Source organism: Kogia breviceps, chromosome 16, assembly GCF_026419965.1.
Source record: "Kogia breviceps isolate mKogBre1 chromosome 16, mKogBre1 haplotype 1, whole genome shotgun sequence".
In the NCBI taxonomy this organism is placed as follows: domain Eukaryota; kingdom Metazoa; phylum Chordata; class Mammalia; order Artiodactyla; family Physeteridae; genus Kogia; species Kogia breviceps.
In genome coordinates, this window is record NC_081325.1 from 19990862 (window position 1) to 20013474 (window position 22613).

General features: G+C 39.4%; 1 protein-coding gene across 1 annotated transcript; it reads left to right on the plus strand.

Moving 5' to 3' along the window:
* The first annotated feature begins 427 nt into the window (after positions 1–427).
* MED4 (mediator complex subunit 4) lies at positions 428–20779 on the plus strand. The gene is made up of 7 exons (XM_059042276.2): positions 428–602; positions 11485–11551; positions 13557–13727; positions 15717–15774; positions 16631–16717; positions 18236–18367; positions 20139–20779. Exons 1-7 carry the CDS (start codon positions 478–480, stop codon positions 20309–20311), a joined length of 813 nt encoding a protein of 270 aa, XP_058898259.1. The 5' UTR covers positions 428–477; the 3' UTR covers positions 20312–20779.
* The last annotated feature ends 1834 nt before the right edge of the window (positions 20780–22613 follow it).

The following is a 22613-nucleotide window of genomic DNA, read 5'->3' on the forward strand; positions in this document are numbered from 1 at the left end:
TTAAAGAAAATAAGATGGATTTCGGTTCCTGTCCCAAAGTGCTTACTGCCTCCCTGAGAGCCCAAGCAGGGGGGTAGGAACAGTGTTAGGGAATGCAGACTAAAGAGAGGTTAATATGAGGAGACCCCGGCCCATTTTACGAAGAAACGACACAAGAGGCAGGCCATTATGTAATTCCCTCAAATGCTTAAAATCCGTTGAGCAGAAGCTTCCCATTCCAGCTTGAATAACCTAAGGTTTAGGAGACCCTGACCACGATGGACCCCTGTTCTCGGTTTGGCTCTCGCTCCAAGGGTTAGACCCGACAAGCCCTCGCTGCCCAGCAGATGGCGCTGGGGCCCGCAGGGCACCTCCAGGCGCGCAGGGGGGCGCTCCGGCCGCCTCTTGTCCCCGGCCTCGGTGACCCTTCCTTCCGGTTGCCGAGCCCGCCCCTCCACGCCTGCGCGTAGCTGCGCGAACGTTGGCCCGTGGCGGGGAATGGCGGCGTCTTCCAGTGGCGAGAAGGAGAAGGAGCGGCCGGGCGGCGGCTCGGGAGCTGCAGGAGGTAACAGCACGCGTGAGAGGCTGCTGTCTGCGCTGGAAGATCTGGAGGTCTTGTCGAGGTGAGGTCGTCGGCGTGACGGTCTGGCTGGGGGTGAGCAGGGAGGACTGACTCGGGACCACCGGCCTGTCTTGGGCTGGTTCCCGGGGCTTGGTGGGGAGGGCCGCGCTCGGGGCTGCGGCGCACGCTCCCAAGGACAGTGCACGAGGGTCGGGACGTGGGCCTGCAACCCTCAGGGGCTCGGACGGCATATTCTCCCCTTAGAGGACATTTTAATACTGACAGTGACTCTGAAACCCCAGACTGTCAGAATCGTAGCGAAACTTAGAGGTCACCGGGTGTGAGTCCCTTCGTCCACCGACACTCGACAGACATGTCAGGAAGTCCCCTGGGTGCCGCGCGCTGGGAGACGGTCCTGCGGGGGAAGCTAGATGTCGACGAGAAGGAGCCCAGTGTCAAGGGGGAGAGACTTCCGTGTCAACAGTGATTGTGGCGCGGAGCTGGTTTTGATAGATAGTTAGGTCAGGCTTCCTGTAGAAAGCACTGTATGGGACGAATGAGTCCCGCAGACCCACTAGGCGGCATGTGGCTGGAACAGCATGTGCAAAAGCCTGGAACAGGAGCACGCACGACTTGGTGCTGGAATTACCAGCTTGGGGTGGCTGGAGGGCAGCGTGTGTGGCAGAGGTAGGAGATGAAATTGGATGTCCTCCTTATTCTGCCATCTTTCATGGTAATCTGTAAGACTGAAGCGTTTCTTAGCTCCAGTGCATTCACTTGGATGTTAAAATTGTTCTGGTTCTTCCTCCTAAAATGTTCCCATCCCCACAGTTACAATTAATTCTTTTTTTTTTTTTTTTTTTTTTTGCGGGCCTCTCACTGTTGTGGCCTCTCCCGTTGCGGAGCACAGGCTCCGGACGCGCAGGCTCAGCGGCCATGGCTCACGGGCCCAGCCGCTCCGCGGCATGTGGGATCCTCCCGGACCGGGGCACGATCCCATGTCCCCTGCCATCGGCAGGCGGCCTCTCAACCACTGCGCCACCAGGGAAGCCCTATAATTAATTCGTAATGCAGCTTCCCAGCAGTTTCATTTGCCTTAATGCTTCTGCATTTTATCCTTCTATATTACCCGAGAGCAGAGCTATCTTTTTTAAAAAGGCTCTGGTATTACTTTTCTGCTGTAGAATATTTGGTAGTTTCCCATTGTCCAGTGAAGTAAAGTTCAAACTCTTTAGCTTAGCGCGCAGTAAAGCCGTTCTCCACCCCTGTTCATCCATCTTGTCCTTACTGACTGCCGCGTCCCTCTGCCCTCCCATACCCTTTATTCCAGCCTCGGTGAAAACTCCCCATTCTCAAGCTAGCCAGCTTCCTCATCTTCAGTACCATTGTTACTCCACCGCCAACATGATGAATCATTCCTTTATCCTCCAGAATCCAGTTCAGGTGTCACCTTTTCTGTAGTCAACATTCTTTGACGTTTTGGAATAAGTCATATATAGGCATACCTTGTTTTATTCCACTTTATTGCACTTTGCAGATACTGCATTTTTTACAGATTGAAGCTTTGTGGCAACCCTGTGTCAAGCAGGTCTGTTGGTGCCATTTTTCCAACAGCATTATTTTAAAATTAATACTGTTTTTATTTTATTTATTTTTTAAACTTTCTTTTTAAAAATTTGTTTTATTTTATTATGTTTTTAAAAAATTTTTATTTTATATTGGAGTAAAGTTGATTTATAATGTTGTGTTAGTTTCAGGTGTACAGCAAAGTGATTCAGTTGTAAATATATATCTGTAACCAAGTCCAAGCTCATACTGCTCACCACATGACAGGCTAATAGATCAAGAGATGAGTTGTTGGGGCAGGGAATAGGGACTTTATTCAGAAAGCCAGCAAACCGGGAGGATGCTGGACTCATGCCCCGAAGAACCATCTTGCCTGAGTTAGAAGTCAGGCTTCTTTTATACTAAAAGCGGAGGGGCTAAAGTCAAAAATTTAGGTCCGCCTCCAGAGGGGCTGTGTTAATTTCTTCCTCCCCCGCAGTCATTCACAGGTGGGCCTGGTCAAGATGTTTCTCCTGAGCTCAACAAAGGTGTTTTAACTTAATGCTCATTACCTGGGAGGCAGGGCTCCCAGAGATGGGCCATTATGTATAATTTAAGCTTACAGGCAACGTCTCTTTAGTAATTAACTTGTAATAGAATACAAGGTTCTTCCCTATTACATATTTTTCTTTTTCGATTCTTTTCGCTTATAGGTTATTACATACAGAGGTCCCTGTGCTATACAGTAGGTCTTTGTTGATGATCTATTTTATATATAGTGGTGTGTATATGTTGATCCCAACATCCTAATTTATCCCTCCCCCCCACCCGTCCCCTTTGGTAACCCTAAGTTTGTTTTCTAAGTCTGTGAGTCTGTTTCTGTTTTGTAAATAAGTTCATTTATATCATTCTTTTAGATTCCACATATAAGTGATATCATATGATATTTGTCTTTCTCTGTCTGACTGACTTCACTTGGTTTGATAATCTCTAGGTCCATCCATGTTGCTGCATATGGCATTATTTCATTCTTTTTTATGGCTGAGTAATATTCTATTGTATATATATACCACACCTTCTTTATCTGTTTGTCTTTTAATGGACATTTAGGTTGCTTCCATGTCTTGGCTATTGTAAATAGTGCTGTGATGAACATTGGGGTGCATATATCTTTTCGAATTATGGTTTCCTCTGGATATGTGCCCAGGAGTGGGATTGCTGGATCATATGATAGGTCTATTTTTAGTTTTTTAAGAAACCTCCATACTGTTCTCCATAGTGGCTGTACCAATTTACATTCCCACCAGCAGTGTAGGAGGGTTCCCTTTTCTCCACACCCTCTCCAGCATTTATTGTTTGTAGACTTTTTGATGATGGCCGTTCTAACTGGTGTGAGGTGATACCTCATTGTAGTTTTGGTTTGCATTTCTCTAATACTCAGTGATGTTGAGCATTTTTTCATATGACTGTTTGCCATCTGTATATGTTCTTTGCAGAAATGTCTGTTTAGGTTTTCTGCCCATTTTTGGATTGGGTTGTTTGTTTCTTTGATATTGAGCTGCATGAGCTGTTTGTATATTTTGGATATTAATCCCTTGTTGGTTGCATTGTTTGCAAATATTTTCTCCCATTCTGTGTGTTCTTTTCGTTTTGTTTATGGTTTCTCTTGCTGTGCAAAAGCTTTTAAGTTTGTAAGGTCCCATTTGTTTATTTTTGTTTTTATTTTCATTACTCTAGGGGTGGATCAAAAAAGATCTTGCTGCTATTTATGTTAGAGAGTCTTCTGCCTATGTTTTCCTCTAAGAGTTTTATAGTATCTGGTCTTACATTTAGGTCTTTAATCCATTTTGAGGTCATTTTTGTGTGTGGTGTTAGAGAGTGTTCCAATTTCATTCATTTACATGTGGCTGTCCAGTTTTTCCAGCACCACTTGTTAAAGAGACTGTCTTTTCTCCATTGTATATTCTTGCCTCCTTTGTTGTAATTAACTGACCATAGGTGCATGGGGTTATTTCTGGGCTTTCTGTCCTGTTCCATTGATCTGTAAATGTGTCTTTGTGCCAGTACCATACTGTTTTGATTACTGTAGCTTTATAGTATAGTCTGAAGTCAGGGAGTCTGATTCCTCTGGCTCTGTTTTTCTTTCACAACATTGCTTTGGCTATTTGGGGTCTTTTGTGTTTCCATACAAATTTTAAGATTTTTTTCTTCTAAAGATCTGCAAAAAATGCCACTGGCAATTTGATAGGGATTGCATTGAACCTGTAGATTGCCTTGAGTAGTATAGTAATTTTGACAGTATTGATTCTTCCAATCCAAGAACATGGTGTATCTTTCCACCTGTGTCATCTTCCCATTTCTTTCATCAGCGTCTTATAGTTTTCAGAGTACAGGTCTTTTGTCTCCTTAGGTAGGTTTATTCCTAGGTATTTTATTCTTTTTGATGTAATGCTAAATGAGATTGTTTCCTTAATTTCTCTTTCTGATCTTTCGTTGTTAGTGTATAGAAATGCAAGAGATTTCTGTGTATTAATTTTTGTACCCTGCAGCTTTACCGAATTCATTGATGAGCTCTAATAGTTTTCTGATAGTGTCTTTAGTATTTTCTTTGAATAGTATGTCATCTGTGGTGACAGTTTTACTTATTTTATTTCTTTTTCTTCTCTGATTGTCATGGTTAGGGCTTCCAAAACTATGTTGAATTAAAGTGGTGAGAGTGGACATACTTGTCTTGTTCCGGATCTTAGAGGATAATGCTTTCAGCTTTTCATCATTGAGTATGATGTTAGCTGTGGGTTTGTCATATGTCTTTATTATGTTGAGGTAGGTTCCCTCTATGCACTTTCTGGAAAGTTTTTAATCATAAATTGGTGTTGAATTTTGTCAAAGGCTTTTTCTGCAGCTATTGAGATGATCATATGGTTTTAATTCTTCAGTTAATGTGTATCACACTGAATGATTTGTGAATATTGAAAACTCCTTGCATCCCTGGGATAAATCCCACTTGATCATGGTGTATGATCCTTTTAATGTATTGCTGGATTTGGTTTGCTAGTATTTTGTTGAGGACTTTTGCATCTATGTTTATTCGTGATACTGGCCTATAATTTTCTTTTTTTGTGGTATTTTTGTCTGGTTTTGGTATCAGGGTGACAGTGGCTTCATTAAATGAGTTTGGGAGTTTTACTTCCTCTACAATTTTTTGAAACAGTTTCAGAAGGATAGGTGTTAACTCTTCTCTAAATGTTTGATAGAATTCTCCTGTGTAGCCATCTGGTCCTGGACTTCTGTTTGTTGGGAGTTTTTGTTTTGTTTTGTTTTTTTGCGGTACGCAGGCTTCTCTCACTGTTGTGGCCTCTTCCGTTGCGGAGCACAGGCTCCGGACACGCAGGCTCAGCGGCCATGGCTCACGGGCCCAGCCACTCCGCGGCATGCGGGATTTTCCCCGACCGGGGCATGACCCCGTGTCCCCTGCATCGGCAGGCGGACTCTCAACCACTGTGCCACCAGGAAAGCCCTTGTTGGGAGTTTTTAAATCACAGTTTCAATTTCAGTACTTGTGATTGGTCTGTTCATATTTTCTACTTCTTCCTGTTTCAGTCTTGGGATATTGTACCCTTCTAAGAATTTGTCCATTTCTTGTAGGTTGTTCATTTTATTGGCATATAGTTTAAGAACAACTAACGGTTAATTGGAAAATACCTCCCTTGCTACTTTTTGAGCCAGTTTTTTCCACTTGCTTGAATTCTGGGTCTTGTTCTGTTTGAAATATTCCCTTGAGCTCTTTCTTCTTTTGGGAGAATTCTCACCAGAAGCCCAAATCTAATACTTGATTGACTTCTAGCATTTTTGCTAAGGAATCTTGATGACACTGATGAGTGTGAAATTAGTTGAGTTAAAATGATCCTTATTATTTTTTCATTTTGACCAACCACATGGTATGGATGGTGGTAATTAATTTTTCTGTAAATATGTTGACTTTGTGAAGAAGTAACATCCCCTTTGGGAAGCAATGGATGATGCTGCCTTTTGTTCTGAGTAGGTCTTAGTCTGAGAATTTCAAATCTTTGCCTTAGTATAACCAAAGAACTATTACATCTCACCCTTCTACTCTGGAGCCCAGTAAATTCGTTTCTTTTCTCAGCTTTACTTGCTGTAACATAATTTGTCTGTTTTGCTGAGTAACCCTAGTATATATTTCATGTCCACCAAGTTCAGGAACTGTGTTTCTGAGCCTACCCATTCAGTATAATGGTCTTTGAGAACATCTCCTGACATTGGACAGCCTGGTAGTCAATCTTGAGATCTTGCCTCTAGATTGTTTGGCTCCTGGGCTGTCTATATGTGGTGTGTTTACCTGATGTTGTCGGTACCTATAGGAGTGCATATACTTGGTATTCATGTACTCTTTGCTTGAGATAACATAGCTAAGTAATTTATCAGTTATGTTAAATTTGAGACTAAATTGAAATTCTCTTGTATCTACTTTTGACCAATTTATCCCTCTCTATATTTCATTCTTGATTGTCAAGTATAGCATTTTCCGTTTGGTGAAGTGTATTTATCCACTGAAATTTTGAATCATTTAAATTTTCCCCAGGAACCTCGGTGTTTCTGAAACTTTCTCCTTCAGCTTTCCCTTTGTACATGATCACCTGAAGTGCCGAGTTCTCTTTTGCTTCCTCTAAAAGAAGCTGTAGTTCTTCTGCTTCCTATTCTCCAGGAATGCCAAAAAGACTTGGATTTGTCGTTAATTTGTAGTACTCCTCACTGAATCTGTTGACAGATTGGTTAAAGCCACCTTCTTTCTTGAGGCGCTCTGCTGCCTGTGGTAATAGCCATTGTGTTAGAAGTTCATTTTTCTTTTTCTCTGATTTTCTCATGCCGTATCTGCCACATTGTTTTATTTGTTCATCTCTAAAGAAAGACTGGGTGACAGTAGGCAAGTGAGAATTTCTCTCTTTTATAATCCTGGAAATGGTTGTTGGTGGTGATGGAAAAGATGTCACTTTGGTTTGCCACCTAAGACTCACTGGAACCCCTCCATAGAATGAGGCTGCTCCAGTGTGATTGGCTTTCCCAAAAGTCCCATTATGTGGCCAGTCACACATAGATACTTATACTGATTCTGTGATATGTGAAGTTTGTCATTATCCTATGAGTGAACTTTTTATCTCTGCACTTTTTAAATGAAAAATGAAAAAAAAAACCCTCATTATTGTAACCTCTTGACTTTAGAAAGTAGTGGTTGTGAAATTTGGCATGTATGTTTTTACTCTTACCTGATTATATAGGCTTTTAGTATATTATTGGGGTGGCCAAAAAGTTCCTTAGGTTTTTAAGTAAAAATGAAAGACACATTTTTCATTTTCACCAAGAACTTCATTGAACACCGTATTCACCCTTTTGTTCCACTACCTTCTCCCATTTTTAGGCAACTTCATAATTCCATCTTCCCAAAACTTTTTATCCTTTTAAGCAAAGAACTGTTCCAGGTGCCTTTTACAGTCTTCCAGGGAATTGAAATTTTTTTCATTAAGAGAATTTTGTAAAGACTGGAAATAAATGGAAATCTGAAGGTGCAATGTCTGGTGAATACCGCAGAGGAATCAGAACTTCCCAGCCAAACTGTAACAGTTTCTGCCTGGTCATCAAAGAAACATGTGGTCTTGTGGTATCCTGATGGAAGACTGTGCGTTTTCCGTTGACTAATCCTGGACGCTTTTCATGCTTTCATTTGGTCTAACTGGGAGCAGTACTTGTTGGAATTAATTGTTTGATTTTCCGGAAGGAGCTCATAATAGAGGACTCCCTTCCAATCCCACCATATACACAACAGCACCTTTTCTGGATGAAGACCGGCCTTTGGTGTGCTTGGTGGTGATTCATTTCACTTGCCCCACGATCTCTTCCTTTCCACATTATTGTACAGTATCCACTTTTTATCACCCGTCACAATTTGTTTTAAAAACGGAACATATTCGTGACATTTCATTAGAGAATCACATGCGGAAATACGGTCAAGAAGGTTTTTTTCACTTAACTTATGTGGAACCCAAACATCAAAGCAATTCACATTACCAAGCTGGTGCAAATGATTTTCAGCGCTAGGTTTCAATGTTGTGTGTCAGCTATCTCCCGCGTGGTCTAATGTTGACTGTTCTCGATTAATGTCTCGATTTGATTTCTATCAACTTCAACTGGTCTGCCTGACTCTGGAGCATCATCCAGCGAGAAATCTCCAGCACAAAACTTTGCAAACCACTTTTGACATGTTCGATCAGTCACAGCGCCTTCTCTGTACACTGCACAAATCATTTTTTGCATTTCAGTTGCATTTTTACCTTTCTTGAAATAATCAAGCATAATGTGCTGAAAATGTTGCTTTTTTTCTTCCATCTTCAATATTAAAATGGCTACACAAAAATTCACCAGTTTTTATAAGTCCTTTTTTAAATGCATGCTGACATGACAGCTGTCACAGTACAGTCTAACAAAGTTGTTTCTAATGAAGTTAAATAACCACTAAGCACTGCTAGATCCATCTATGGAAAAAACCGAACGAACCTTTTGGCCAATCCAATACTTTGTAAGATGTGATAGAATCAGGTAGTCTTTGGAGGAATTTAAAAAATAGAAACCTACAGGTAGATTGTAGTCTAAAAAGTTTTTCTTAACCTGTTTGTAACGCAGAACTCATTGTGGAACAGAAGCCACAGTGATAGGAGTCTTGAGGTTTCCCCACCAGCCTATTAATTGTTTACCTGGGGCTTCCCTGGTGGTGCAGTGGTTAAGATTCCGCCTGCCAATGCAGGGCATGGGTTCAAGCCCTGGTCCGGGAAGATCCCGCATGCTGCGGAGCAACTAAGCCCGTGGGCCACAACTACTGAAGCTCGCGCACCTAGAGTCCGTGCTCCACAACAAGAAGCCACCACAATGAGAAGCCTGTGCACTGCAACGAAGAGTAGCCCCCGCTTGCTGCAACTAGAGAAAGCCCACGCGCAGTAACAAAGACCCAGTGCAGCCAAGAATAAATAAAAAAGATAAATTAATTTAAAAGAAAATTGTTTACCTGAAGTGTAGTATCACACATACTATAGGACCTAACCCTGTATAAGTTGTATTTGTGTGGAAATGTGGGAGGATTCTAATTTGGCATGCCAGGAGTACAGCTGCTTCCTTTGTAGCACCACGGACCTCCCACTCCCATAATGAGAGAGAGGACAGGGGGTCCTTCAGCCTCTCTTCACCCTTGGAGTGGACAGAGGTTTCCATTTTGTCCTAGACAGTGAAGAGCACTGAATCTTACAGACCTCTCCCTCCCTGTACGCCTCTGCCTAAAGTGAGCCCTCGTAAGGTTTTCTGTTGATTTATACTCCCAGATTGGCAAGAAAGGGTCATTCTGCATCTCCCACCATACCCCCAACCCCTTACCACCATCCCTTCCCCCACAGAAACCAGCTTTTATTTAGGCCAGGGGTTCTCAGCTCTCTCCATCTCATTAATGGGGTGCAGAAAAGGGCTAATATAACATGCTATTTTCATAAAATGTCTGTTTAATCGATTAGCAAGTCCTGTCAGCTCTGCTTCCAAAATGTATCCTAAATCTGTCCATGTTTCCCCATTTCCATTACTAAATCCTAGTGGCTAGGACTAAGTCAAAGCCAGTGTCATCTTTTGCCTGGGACACTACAAAACCCACCTAACTTGATTCCCTTTCTAGCTCTCTTACAGTCTGTTCTCCAGATAGTTCAGCAGTTGTTTAAAAACGTAAATCAGGTCATGTCCTTTGCCTGTTTAAAATAATCCAGTAGCTTCTCTTTGCACTTAAGAGTGAAATACTAATCCTGTACCCTGACCTACAAGGCCCTACACAATCCAGCCCTCCCCCTCCCTCTCTCTTTCAATCCCTCCCTCCCTCCAGTGTCTTTATTTTGTATCCTGCTCCCTGGTGCCTGCTGTGCTCTGGCCACATTTCCTCAAACCCATCTTTGAGCCAGTGAGCTAGCTGGTTCTTTGACCAAGCATTCTTTCCTCCCACATCTCCTGGCCGGCTTCTCTTGTTTAATTCATGTTTTACTTTAAAGATATTCCCATAGAGAGACCTTCCCTGACCACCCAGTGTAAGTAGCCAAACTACCTCACCGACAGTCTGGTTTAACACTCTGCTTTATTTTCTTCCTAACCCCTGTCACTCTGGTGTTTTACTTATATATTTTTTTGTCTTCTCTATTAGAATTTAATTGCCGTTGTTCACTTTACTAACCCAAACATCTAGAATGTGCCTGGCACATGATAGGCACTCAAGAAATATTTGAATGAGTGAATGAAGACTTTTTATTCCCTTATCTACTTTTTTCATTAATTAGGTAATTATTTCATACATAATGGTGTATGAGAGGGAGGTTGAGTCCACTTGGCACCATCCACTGAAATAGCCTGAGGCCAGTGAGTGGAAGGTGGAACTCTGAAGGTAAAAATAGCATGGCAGCCAGTGAGAAGGTACAAACCCTGGGCTGACTAGTAGTGTCAGGTAGTTAATTGTGAAGCTGTCCTCTCCTGGGTAATTTCTGAATTAAGTCCCATCTATCAACAGTTTTGAAACTAACATATAGAATATTACCTGCTACACATTTTTCCCAATCATTCTACTGTTTTTCATGTAGAAAATTAGCATATTTAACAAATGAGCATTCTAGAAATACACGATTTATTATGTGTAAGTATCCCTCTTAGCTGATACCTGTTTGGTTAATTTAAAAATTTGCAGGTGAGAAGTTCTGTGTCACAACTACTCAGTTTTGCCGTGGGAAAGCAGCCTTAGCCATATGTAAATGAAGGGGCGTGGCTATCATTCAAGAAAAGTTATTTATAAAAACCACAGATGGGCTGCATTTGGCCTGTAGACCCCTTATGTAGGAGTTTTTCTTGCATAAACCACACATAATGCATTGTCTGCATTTTCTACTTCGGTTTCTTTAAAGTGAAATGAGCACTTGGACACTCATCAAGCAGTCTTAGGGCAGGCTCTGAGTTTTTATGACTTTACTTCTCCTGGTTCGATAGTTATTCTTTGCAAACCTCTGTTAAGTGTTTCCAAGCTTAAGTTTTTATAGAAACAGTTTTTCCTGTTCACAGTCATACTTCATTTGTACTTATATACTCAATTTATACAATTATAGTAAAGTTTGAATAAATGGGTCTGGTAATGAACACAGCTGAGTCTTGGTGAGAATGCACTGTGCCAGTGAGAGCTGAAGTCCACAAAGTGGCCTGTGGGGCAATAGCTCTGAGTACTCAGCTTGCTGTGGGTACCGTGAATCCAGCAAGTCAGTCAGGTGGAGATCAGGTAGAGCCTCTATTGTATTTACTTTGCAAACTTTGTTTTTGTTTTATAGAGAACTTATAGAAATGCTAGCGATTTCAAGAAACCAAAAGTTGTTACAGTCTGGAGAGGAAAACCAGGTAAGTGGTTTCTTTTTGAATTAAACACAAAAAACCTCCATCATTTCTACAATTTCCTATTTATATTTACTTTGTGGGAGAACAAGAGGATCAGATTCTATTAAATTATTAATTGCAGTTTTTAAATTGATTTTTTTGCATCATTTAGGTAAGATATAATTGACATGTAATACTGTATTAGTTTAAGATGTATATCATAACAATTTGATATTAGGTACATAATGCAGAATGATTACCACAGTAAGTTTAGTTAACATCCATCACCTCACATGGTTAAGTTTGTTGTTGTTGTTGTTTTGGCCACACCACGCAGCATAACCCACGCCCCCTGCAGTGGAAGCGTGGAGTTTTAACCACTGGACCACCAGGGAAGTCCCCAGTTTTCTTTTCTTTTTTTTTCCTTAAACAAATTTTATTTATTTATTTATTCATTCATTCATTTATTTATTGCTGGGTTGGGTTTTTGTTGCTGCACACGGTCTTTCTCTATTTGTAGAGAGCAGGGGTTACTCTTTGTTGCGGTGCACAGCCTTTTCATTGCGGTGGCTTCTCTTGTTGTGGAGCACAGGCTCTAGGGCACATGGGCTTCAGTAGTTATGGCACGTGGGCTCAGTAGTTGTGGCGCACGGGCTTAGTTGCTCTGCAACATATGGGATCTTCCCGGAGCAGGGCTCGAACCTGTGTACCCTGCATTGGCAGGCGGATTCTTAACCACTGTGCCACCAGGAAAGTCCTTTCTCTTCTTATGATAAAAACTTCTAAGAAAATTGCAGGGAAAGTGGCACCTTTTCATGTACCTGTTGACCATTTGTATGTCTTTGGAAAAATGTTTATTCAGTTTCTCTGCACATTTTTTAAGAACTTTTTAGTTGCTGAGATTTATTCTCTTATTTTCAAATTTACAGTACTGTATTCTTAATTATAGTCACCATGGTGTACGTTATATTTCCAGAACTTATTTCTCTTATAGCCTGGAGTTTGTACCTTTTGACCACCTTTACCCATTTTGCCGCCTTCCCCCTGGCAACCACCAATCTGAGCTCTTTTTCTATGTGTTTGGCTCTTTTTACATTGCACATATAACTGAGATCATACGGTGTTTGTCTTTCTGTCTGACTTATTTCCTTTAATGCAATGTTCTTAAGGTCCGTCCATGTTATCCCAAATGCCAAGATTTCCTTCTTTTTTTGTGGCTGAATGATATTCCTTTGTGTGTGTGTGCGTGTGTATAGATTTACATCATGTTTTCTTTATCCATTCATCCATTGATGGACACTTAGATTACTTCCATGTCTTGGCTATTGTGAATAATGCTACAGTGAACATATGAGTGCAGATATATTTTCGAAAATAGTGATTTCATTTCCTTTGGATAAATACTCAGAAGTAGAATTGCTGGATCATATGGTAGTTCTAATTTTAATTTTTTAAGTAACCTCCAAACTTAATGGAATGTTTTCCGCAGTAGTTGCACCAATTCAGATTCTAAGGGTTCCCTTTGTCTCCACATTCTCACCAACTTTGTTATCTTTTGTCTTTCTGATTATAGCCTGTCTAGCTGGTGCAGGGTTCTCTCCAGTTGCGGTGTTGATTTGCACTTCCCTGATGATTAGTGATGTTGAATACCTTCTCATGTACTTTTGGCCGTTTGTGTATGTTTGGAGAAATGTCTATTCAGTTCCTGGTGTCAACTAATAAAATCATCTCAAATTTTACCTTCCCTGAGAAATGAATAAACCTGCTCATTTTGGCATATTGTTAGTTCTGAAAGGTTTGTTTTATTTTGTGTGAAAGAATAGCATATAATTAGAAAAAGCAGAAAACCTTGATATTAATCTCTTCTAAAATAATCATAGGTAGGCTATTTTTAACAATGATTAGTAAACAGTACTTTGAAAGTGTTAAAATTTTATGGACTAGCCAATTCATGTGTGGATTCTCTGTTTCATTGGAATGTAGTTCTTCAGTATTCTGTTGTCTGCATTAATCACCTATTATCTGACAGGTCCTGGAGTTGTTAATTCATAGAGATGGGGAATTTCAAGAACTAATGAAATTGGCACTTAATCAGGGAAAAATCCATCATGAAATGCAAGTTTTAGAAAAAGAAGTAGAAAAAAGAGACAGTGATATTCAGCAACTACAAAAACAGCTAAAGGAAGCGGAACAGATACTGGTAAGTTGATAGAGGCTGGTTCTTAATGTAAAAAAGGATATTATTTACTCTATTTCTGAAAAATAAATCTATTACAATTTTGAAGTGGTAGAAAACTTGAATTTCCAAGTCTAAAAGTGACCCCTTGTCACTTTGGTTAGATGAAAGACCATGTCATTCCCTTTTTTTAAAAAAAAATACTTATTTATTTTATTCATTTATTTTATTTATTTATTTGGCTGTGTCTGGTCTTAGTTGCAGCACGCAGGATCTTCTCGTTGTGGTGCTCGGGCTTCTCTCTAGTTGTGGCGTGTGGGCTCGAGAGCAAGTGGGCTCTGTAGTTGCAGCACGAGGGCTCTCTCGTTGAGGCACGCGAGCTCAGTAGTTGTGGCACATGGGCTTAGTTGCCCCGTGGCATGTGGGATCTCAGTTCCCTGACCAAGAAGAAGGCGGATTCTTTACCACTGGACCACTGGGGAAGTCCCTCCCTTTTTAATTATTGTTTTCCGATAGTCTGAATTACTTTTGAACCATATTTTCATTATTTGAAGATTTCACAAGTTTGAATTAATAGAAATGGGAAGTTTTACTTTTATCCTATCCTAAGTTTTCATTTGTTAATAGTCTAAATCTCTACTTCAGTTTTAGAAATAATTTCTGAAATCAGTAAAAGTATATACCAATTTTATATATTGATTAAAATTTACATTTATTTAGGCTTCCATCCTAAACTAGATGGGATTTGGATATATGTTAAGGACTCTAGTTTTTCCTTTCTTGTTCTTGGCTACTATTTCAAAGAGACAATTTATTTGTTATTATTTGGTCAGTTATTTCACTAAATACTAACTAATGTAATTGTTATGTGGTGGTATTGCAGGAAGACCTGAGTTTGAATCTCATATGGACCAGACATTGCTGGCTCTTCTCCAGATTAGATTTCCAAAAGACAGTGAACACAAGGACTATAAAAAGACTAAATTTTATGATTTAGATAGTGGCAGCTAACAGTTATTAAGTACTAGTGCACCAGGCCCTGTATTTCACACTTTATGTGTATTATCTCAATCTTCATAACAATTATATGAGGCCAGTACCATTATTCTATTGTTTACAGACAAAACCATGATTTTATTTTTTTTAATTTTATTTTATTTTTTTTTTTTTTTGCGGTATGCGGGCCTCTCACTGCTGTGGCCTCTCCCGTTGCGGAGCACAGGCTCCGGACGCGCAGGCCTAGCGGCCATGGCTCACGGGCTTAGTTGCTCCGCGGCATGTGGGATCTTCCCGGACCAGGGCACGAACCTGTGTCTCCTGCATTGGCAGGCGGATTCTCAACCACTGCGCCACCAGGGAAGCCCAAAACCATGATTTTAAATGAATACCTACCTTGCCCAAGAGGTAAAAGTTGAGAGGTGGAACATAAACCTAGATCTCTCTGACTCCATACTCTTAAACGCTGTGATATGGTGGAGGATGCATATACTAGGTTAGCTTCATTTTACCCTTTAGTTTGCCGTTGCCCAGGGGAGGGTGGGTGGAAGAGTTCATTATAATAGTCATTAAGCATGGAGGTAATAGTAATGTATAAATGAATGAGACTATCAGTCCAAGAATTTATCTTATAAACTAGAAAAAAAAAACTTTTGCTATTTTATCCTTGAACTAGATATAAGAATAGGATGCTTTGGGAGTAGTACGTGGTCTGTTTTGCATATTTATGATAGATGACATAAAGAAAAAATGGTAGTGAACAATCCAATTTACATTTTGTTTCTAACAACTAACATGTATGGAGACTGACTCATAAATGTTTCTTTTTTTCATTGACTGTAACTGATACAAAGGACACCCAAGTGGTGGTTTAGAATATTACAAATAAATTGTGGGGATTTCCAGATTTTACATATTGTTTCTATGGGATAAATGATTTTGTGAATTTAGCCAAAAACTGGGCTTGGTATAGTTTTGAATAATCCATATTTCTTTTTTTAATGTTGTTTAAATTAGGCAACAGCAGTTTACCAAGCAAAAGAAAAACTCAAGTCAATAGAAAAAGCAAGAAAAGGTTAGTACTATGGGAACACTGAATGACTTTCTGAAAAATCCAAATTTTGGCTTCAAGAAACTGATGAGAGGATTATTGGTAATCATTTGCGCTGTTGAAAAGTTTCCAATAAACTTTAATGTAAAATTTAAATTGTAAAGTGTCTGCTATGTTATAGCACTATGCTGGGCATTGCTAGGGAGGTGTCACATCCTTTTTCAGGTTATAAGAAGCAATAATAGAAGTTACGGCTATTACCCAAATGTGCAATAAAGACAGTGGGTTTTTTAAATTGTTGGGAGAAGAGAATATGGGCTGGAAGCAAATGGGATTTGAGGTGGATCTTGAAAGACACCGTGAAGTCAGAACTAGATAAGGCTTTGGGATGTGTGCTGCACATGTAGTGGTGCTTCTAGAGGCTCAGTATGACTTCTTTGTCCTGTCCTGCTTCTCTCTTTAAAAGGCTTCCATTTTGGATCTTTTAGACTGCATACAGAATTATAAATTATATAAATTTATATTATAAATTATATAAAGTCAGAATTATAATGAAGACTTTGGTTACTTTTAATGATTTGTAGGTATGCTTTACACCTAACTCGCCTCTTGTCCTAATTTAGATTAACTACTGTTAATGTTTGGTTTGTGTTCTTCCAGATTTTTCTTAGATCTGTAATACATATGTAACAAGAACAATACAAATACATATATGACATATATTCTAAAATAAAAACCAGGTTGTGCTATACATATTATTTATTGTACTTTTTTAACCTAATGAATATATTTTAAGTATGAAGTGTATCTGATGTATGCACTTACAAACTTGTATGTTTACTAGACTGAAATGTTAACACTCTCCTCTTGACTCTCTCAGGTGCTATCTCCTCTGAAGAAATAATTAAGTATGCACATAGGATTAGTGCAAGTAATGCTGTGTGTGCCCCACTGACCTGGGTCCCAGGTAAAAGTAATTCTCTTTTTACTAGATATATGTAGTTTTGAAAGTTCTTAGGTGACTGTACACAAAAAAATAGGAAGAAAAGATTTAAATATGGAATGTATGTATCCTTAGAAACATGTTTCATATTTTCACATCTTTAATGTCTTATAAGTGATAATACAGGCCATGGGTTTTATCAGTTTGGTTTTCTACAAAGCTGTTGCCACTGGAAACTGTGTTTCTTTCCTTTTTTTAAAAAAAAAATCAGTAATAAATTAATAAATTTTAAAAGTATAGTATGTGATGATTCTAAAGCTATAGATTTATATACCTGTAAAACCCAGGCTGGCCAGAAGCTAACTTTTTTGAGCCATTAGGATTTCCACAAGGGTTCCAGCCTGAGAAAGAGACAGTTCCAACTCTTAGGGGATAAAGATGAAGCACTAGACACCCAGCAGCAGACACACAGGACTGCAGAGAGCTGGAGTAATGAGAAATAGCAGAGAAACAGACTGCCACATACATAAATGTATATATATATATATGTATGTATGTATGTATGTATATATATATACACATACATACATACATATATGTTTTTAAAATATTTATTTGGTTGCATCAGGTCTTAGTTGCGGCATGTGGGCTCCTTAGCTGTGGCATGTGGGATCTAGTTCCCTGACCAGGGATTGAACCCCGGCCCCCTGCATTGGGAGCGCAGAGTCTTATCCACTGCACCACCAGGGAAGTCCCTTGCTACATATACTGACAGCAGAGACCTCAGGTAGAGCAGCACCCTTTTGGGAGGAATGGGAGGTAGTTATCTCAGCTCTAGTCACTCCTGACGGTGGTATTTTGCCATACCTGAAACACTAAGGGTAGCTATGGTTTTGGAGGATAAATAATCTGGAGTTGGTGAGAAAATATTACCAAAAATTGGTCCAAATCTGGCCAAGTTTTTATCAACCCAGAACTAAAAAGTGCTTTCATGATTGGAAATGAGTTATTTATTGGCTCCTGATACTCCACTGGAATGTTACAGGAATTAGCCTTCCTTCCTCCCTCCCTTCCCGCAGCGCGTGGCATGTGGGACCTCAGTTCCTGGACCAGGGATTGAACCCGCGCCCCCTGCAGTGGAAGTGCAGAGTCTTAACCAGTGGACCGCCAGGGAAGTCCCCAGGAATTAGTCTTTAAATTACGTGATCAAAGAGGTTGGTTAGGAAAAGGTTTTAATTTAGAAGACTCAAGATTATACTTTTCTTACTTTGTCATTTGGAATGTTTGCTTAAATGAGAGACTTTTCTTTCTTTCATATAGAGAATAGTGTATTATTGTGAAGATCTAGAGGAGAAATGAAAATACATGTATTTAAAAATTTAATATATTATGTTTTAACAATTGATAAGATTACCTTCATATTCCAAAATTGAAAATGTGGCCTGAGTTTTTCAAAGTGAGCCAAGGAAAATCAATATTTCAGAGAAGGTATCAAAGCTTATTTTCATATGTGACTGAATTAAAAGCAGTGTTATTTTTTAGGGGACCCACGGAGACCATACCCAACTGATTTGGAGATGAGAAGTGGATTATTGGGCCAGATGAACAACCCTTCCACTAATGGAGTGAACGGTCATCTACCAGGGGACGCACTTGCAGCAGGCAGATTGCCAGGTAACGTTAATCAGAATAATGCTTTCAAACAAAGGTTTTTTTCAGAAATGATGAGGAAGACAGAGATCTGAACAAGTTTGAGGGTCTGGACCCAACTCATTTTAGTTGCTAGGTTCTCTACCAGTTTATCCTCTCTGCTTCCTCTAGTTTAAAGACTGTTCTAGATGGAGGCTATGAAATTAGAATAAACTGATTTTATGTGCCATTTTCCTCAGGAATTAGGCCTCTCATTAACTAAGCTCCAAACATAGCTTTTTGAAATGAAATATATTTTATAAACAGAATAAGATGTATGTATGTTCAGTTTAAAGAATACCAAGTGAGCACACTTGTGAAAAAACCCCAAATTAACAAAGTGACTGACAAAGCTTTTTATGGGCATTTTAATACCTAAATAGAATATCATTTTTTGTGAGACTCGGCTCATTCTGAACTTCAGCCTTCCTCAGGTTTTGCATATAGGTTTGTACTAATATTCATTTTATGTTCCCCTTTTACCTTTTGTAGGTGACTTGTTTTGTTTTGATCTGGTAGAACATTTTTAGTTTTTTAAAAGGCATAAAAAAGGGAAAAAGTAGTCTTTTTTGAGCAATCACTTTTAATGTTTTACATATTTCATGTTTTTTCTTGTATTTTTTACATCACTAAAAACATACTGTAGATGCTTTTTTATGCTTAACATTTCATTGTAAGGCTGTCCCTGTGTTATTAAAAATGCTTTTATAAACATTGTTATTGTTAACTATCTAAAGTACAAACTGGGAAGTCACTGTGCATTAGTTTCCCTTGGTATCTCCTCATTTTTCTCATTGTAATTGTACTGTATCATAATATGCCAGTCAGGTCCAGGCAGGAGGCAGAAACCACACCAGGAATATGAAGGAAAATTTAAAGAACTACTGAGTAGTAACCAGATACAAACTACTAGACGGTAAAGAGAACTATATTTTTTAAATGCAGTAATAACAGATGCAGGGAGCAGCTACTGTGTGTAGGATGAGGCAGATACCCAAGGAAGGGACCGACTGAGAAGAGGCTCCCCCACCCCGACCCCCCATCCCAAGGCTGATATTCAGCCCAGAGTGAAAAAGGTTTAGCTCTGGCCTGTTGGATGGCAGAGAAGTTAGATGAGGTGTCACAGGCCAGAGCCGGCAAGTAGGAAATTATCCACTAGGGTCCCTGGGAGACTTGCTGGGAAGTCATCCAGCTGGGATGTCACTGATGTCCTACACACCCACCAGGCACCACAGGAGGGAAACGCAGGAGCCCGGAAGGGAAGCCTGTTCCTCCTGTAGAGTCCTTGCAGTGTCCTCTACTGACAGAGCTTAACATTGTGGCTGCTGTCAGGGTCCAGGGAGAAGAGTGGAATTGAAGCTTAAGAGGCAGTTTAAACTGGAATACACAGTATAGTTATTACATTAGCTATTTATAATATATATAGAGAGAATATATAAAAAGTACTATATATGACCTATTATATATGTGCATAAAATATGTATAGATAATGAGACATTCTATTTGAAATTGTGAACATCTTGAATAGTGACTATAGGAAAGTATGATTTAAAAAAAATAAACCATAGAGTCTAGTTACTAAAACATCACATTTCTCCGTGATAAATTTGATTATTAATTTGGCCACATGTATATTTTGATTTCTACCCTTTTAAGAAATTTTACTTCAGATTATTTGCATGAAGGAAAGTATAACTAAGAAGTAAATTAATTTTTAGTAGAAATGTTATCATGTGTGCTTCTTTCTTTTCTCCAGATGTCCTTGCTCCACAGTATCCATGGCAGTCAAATGATATAGCAATGAATATGTTACCACCAAATCACAGTAATGACTTTTTGTTGGAACCTCCAGGACATAACAAAGAAAATGAAGATGATGTAGAGGTTATGTCAACAGACTCCTCAAGCAGCAGTAGTGACTCTGATTAAAAAAGCGTAAGACAATAACATACACAATTGAATAATATAGAATTCTGTTTCTTAAATAATTTGCAAACCTGTAAAAATAGCCAGGTGATAATCGGCTATAGTGGAATTGTGCTGCCTATTAAAAATCACAGTGGACTTTCTTTTTAAAACCAAAAATCATGGTTTCAGTTCTAAACCACTAATGAATATTTAGAGACAATCAAAATTTACTGTTGGAAAAAAAGAGTATTCAGTTCAGTGCTGTCTTGTTCTGTTCCAGTTGTGTTGGACTTGTGCATAGCAGTTCTGGAAACAAGATTTTAGGGAAATGACCCATGTACATATCACTAATAGGCCTGCTGGAATTATTGAGAAAAGCATAAACAAAGGCAGCAGATCACTGAATGTGCATAATAACTCAAAATAACAGAAACCCTCATTTGAAAGTAAAGGCTGTTAGCTTCTGTCACAGGAACAGGAGAAATTGTCTCAATTTGTACTATTTGTAATTATTGTATATTTTGTAAATTCACTTTTGTTTGTACTTTTTATGCTTTTTTAAAAATTTCAGCGTAGGTAGGATATTTCTGTAAATCCAGTTGCATTTTGTACATACTTTAGAATTTGGAGGATGAATGAACATGAGGTAATGCATACATCTGAACTAGTAATGCCAACTTTGATAGGTTTCTTAAAGGCACACACTGCCATTCTTAAGAAATAAAACGAAGTCGTTTTTTAAACTAATTGAAAACTTACCATAATGTCATAACAAGCATAACATATTGTATGCAAGGTTTTAGAATGGAAAACACTCTGGCCTCCACCTTCCCTCTTACGGCAGTCCCCAGAAGGAATCACTTTTAACTTCTGGTGGTTAACCTACATGTTTAAATAATATGCTTATACAGCTATATTTTGACTTACCAGTTTTAGACAGTATTGCACCCTTTACTCTTTTTCCTTATCTTCTGTGGAAAATATAGCACATATGGTTCAGCATAAAGGAGACACGGTGAAATTAGCATTCTACCCAGAGATCGTATCAATTAACATTTTGGTGTAGACTTTTATCTTTAAAAAAATACACATTATATACATTTTGTTTGAAAAAAATGAGAATATTGAAAAAAGAAAAAGCATACCCCGTATGAAGGATGTCAGACTTGTGCAAAGCACAATGACAATGTTGGTTACATTTTAACTGTCTTGAAAGTGGTGTTTCTCAAAGTCTGGCCACAAACCAAGCGTATCCAAATTACTGTGGTGGCCGTTAGAAGGCAGATTCAAGAACCTGCTTCTTACCTGCTGAATGGGAATCTGTGAGGCCTTCACATCCAAATCTAAGTCCTGGGACCCTAAAGCCTTTAAGATCCTTGTCAGTCACTGCCATTCACAATTCAAGAATCTTCGCACCTCTTCCCTGCAGGGGTTTTTACTTATAAACCAACATAGACTAAGAACATAAAAAAAAATAAACCCAAACGGAAAATTAGGACTAAAGAACATATAGATTCCTTATGAGTGTTGATGTATCAGTGGATTAGAAAACAAGTGGAAATTTCACATGTACCTCAAAGAAATCAAGCTGCTGTATACATGCTTGCTTGGCGTTTATCTGTACAGCTCTACAACCCCTCATCCAAAACCCTTGGGTCTAAATGTATCTCAGAACTTGGATTTTAAAAAATATTCTAGGGCTTCCCTGGTGGCGCAGTGGTTGAGAGTCTGCCTGCAGATGCAGGGGACACAGGTTCGTGCCCCGGTCTGGGAGGATCCCCCATGCCGCGGAGCGGCTGGGCCCGTGAGCCATGGTCGCTGAGCCTGTGCATCCGGAACCTGTGCTCCGCAATGGGAGAGGCCGCAACAGTGAGAAGCCCCCGTACCGCAAAAAATAAATAAATAATAAACTCAAAATGGCTTAAAGACTTAAATAAGGCTTGACACCATAAAACTCCTGGAAGAGGACATAGGCAAAACTCTGACATAAAATGTACCAATGTTTTCTTAGATTGGCTTACCAAGGCAAAGGAAATAAAAGCAAAAATAAACAAATGGGACTTAATCAAACTTATAAGCTTTCGCACAGCAAAGGAAACCATAAACAAAAGGACAACCTACAGAATGGGAGAAAATATTTGAAAATGATGCGACCAACAAGGGCTTGATTTTCAAAATATACAAACAGCTCATATAGCTCAATATCAAAAAAAACCGGGCAGACCTAAACAGAGATTTCTCCAAAGAAAACATACAGATGGCCAAGAGGCACATGAAAAGATGCTCAACATCACTATTAGAGAAATGCAAATCAAAACTACAA

Coding starts and splice junctions, on each gene's coding strand:
- MED4 (XM_059042276.2), top strand. CDS start 478: ATGGCGGCGTCTTCCAGTGGCGAGAAGGAGAAGGAGCGGCCGGGCGGC. Junction 13,728..15,716: donor AGGAAGCGGAACAGATACTG/GTAAGTTGATAG, acceptor TGTTTAAATTAG/GCAACAGCAGTTTACCAAGC. Junction 15,775..16,630: donor AATAGAAAAAGCAAGAAAAG/GTTAGTACTATG, acceptor TGACTCTCTCAG/GTGCTATCTCCTCTGAAGAA.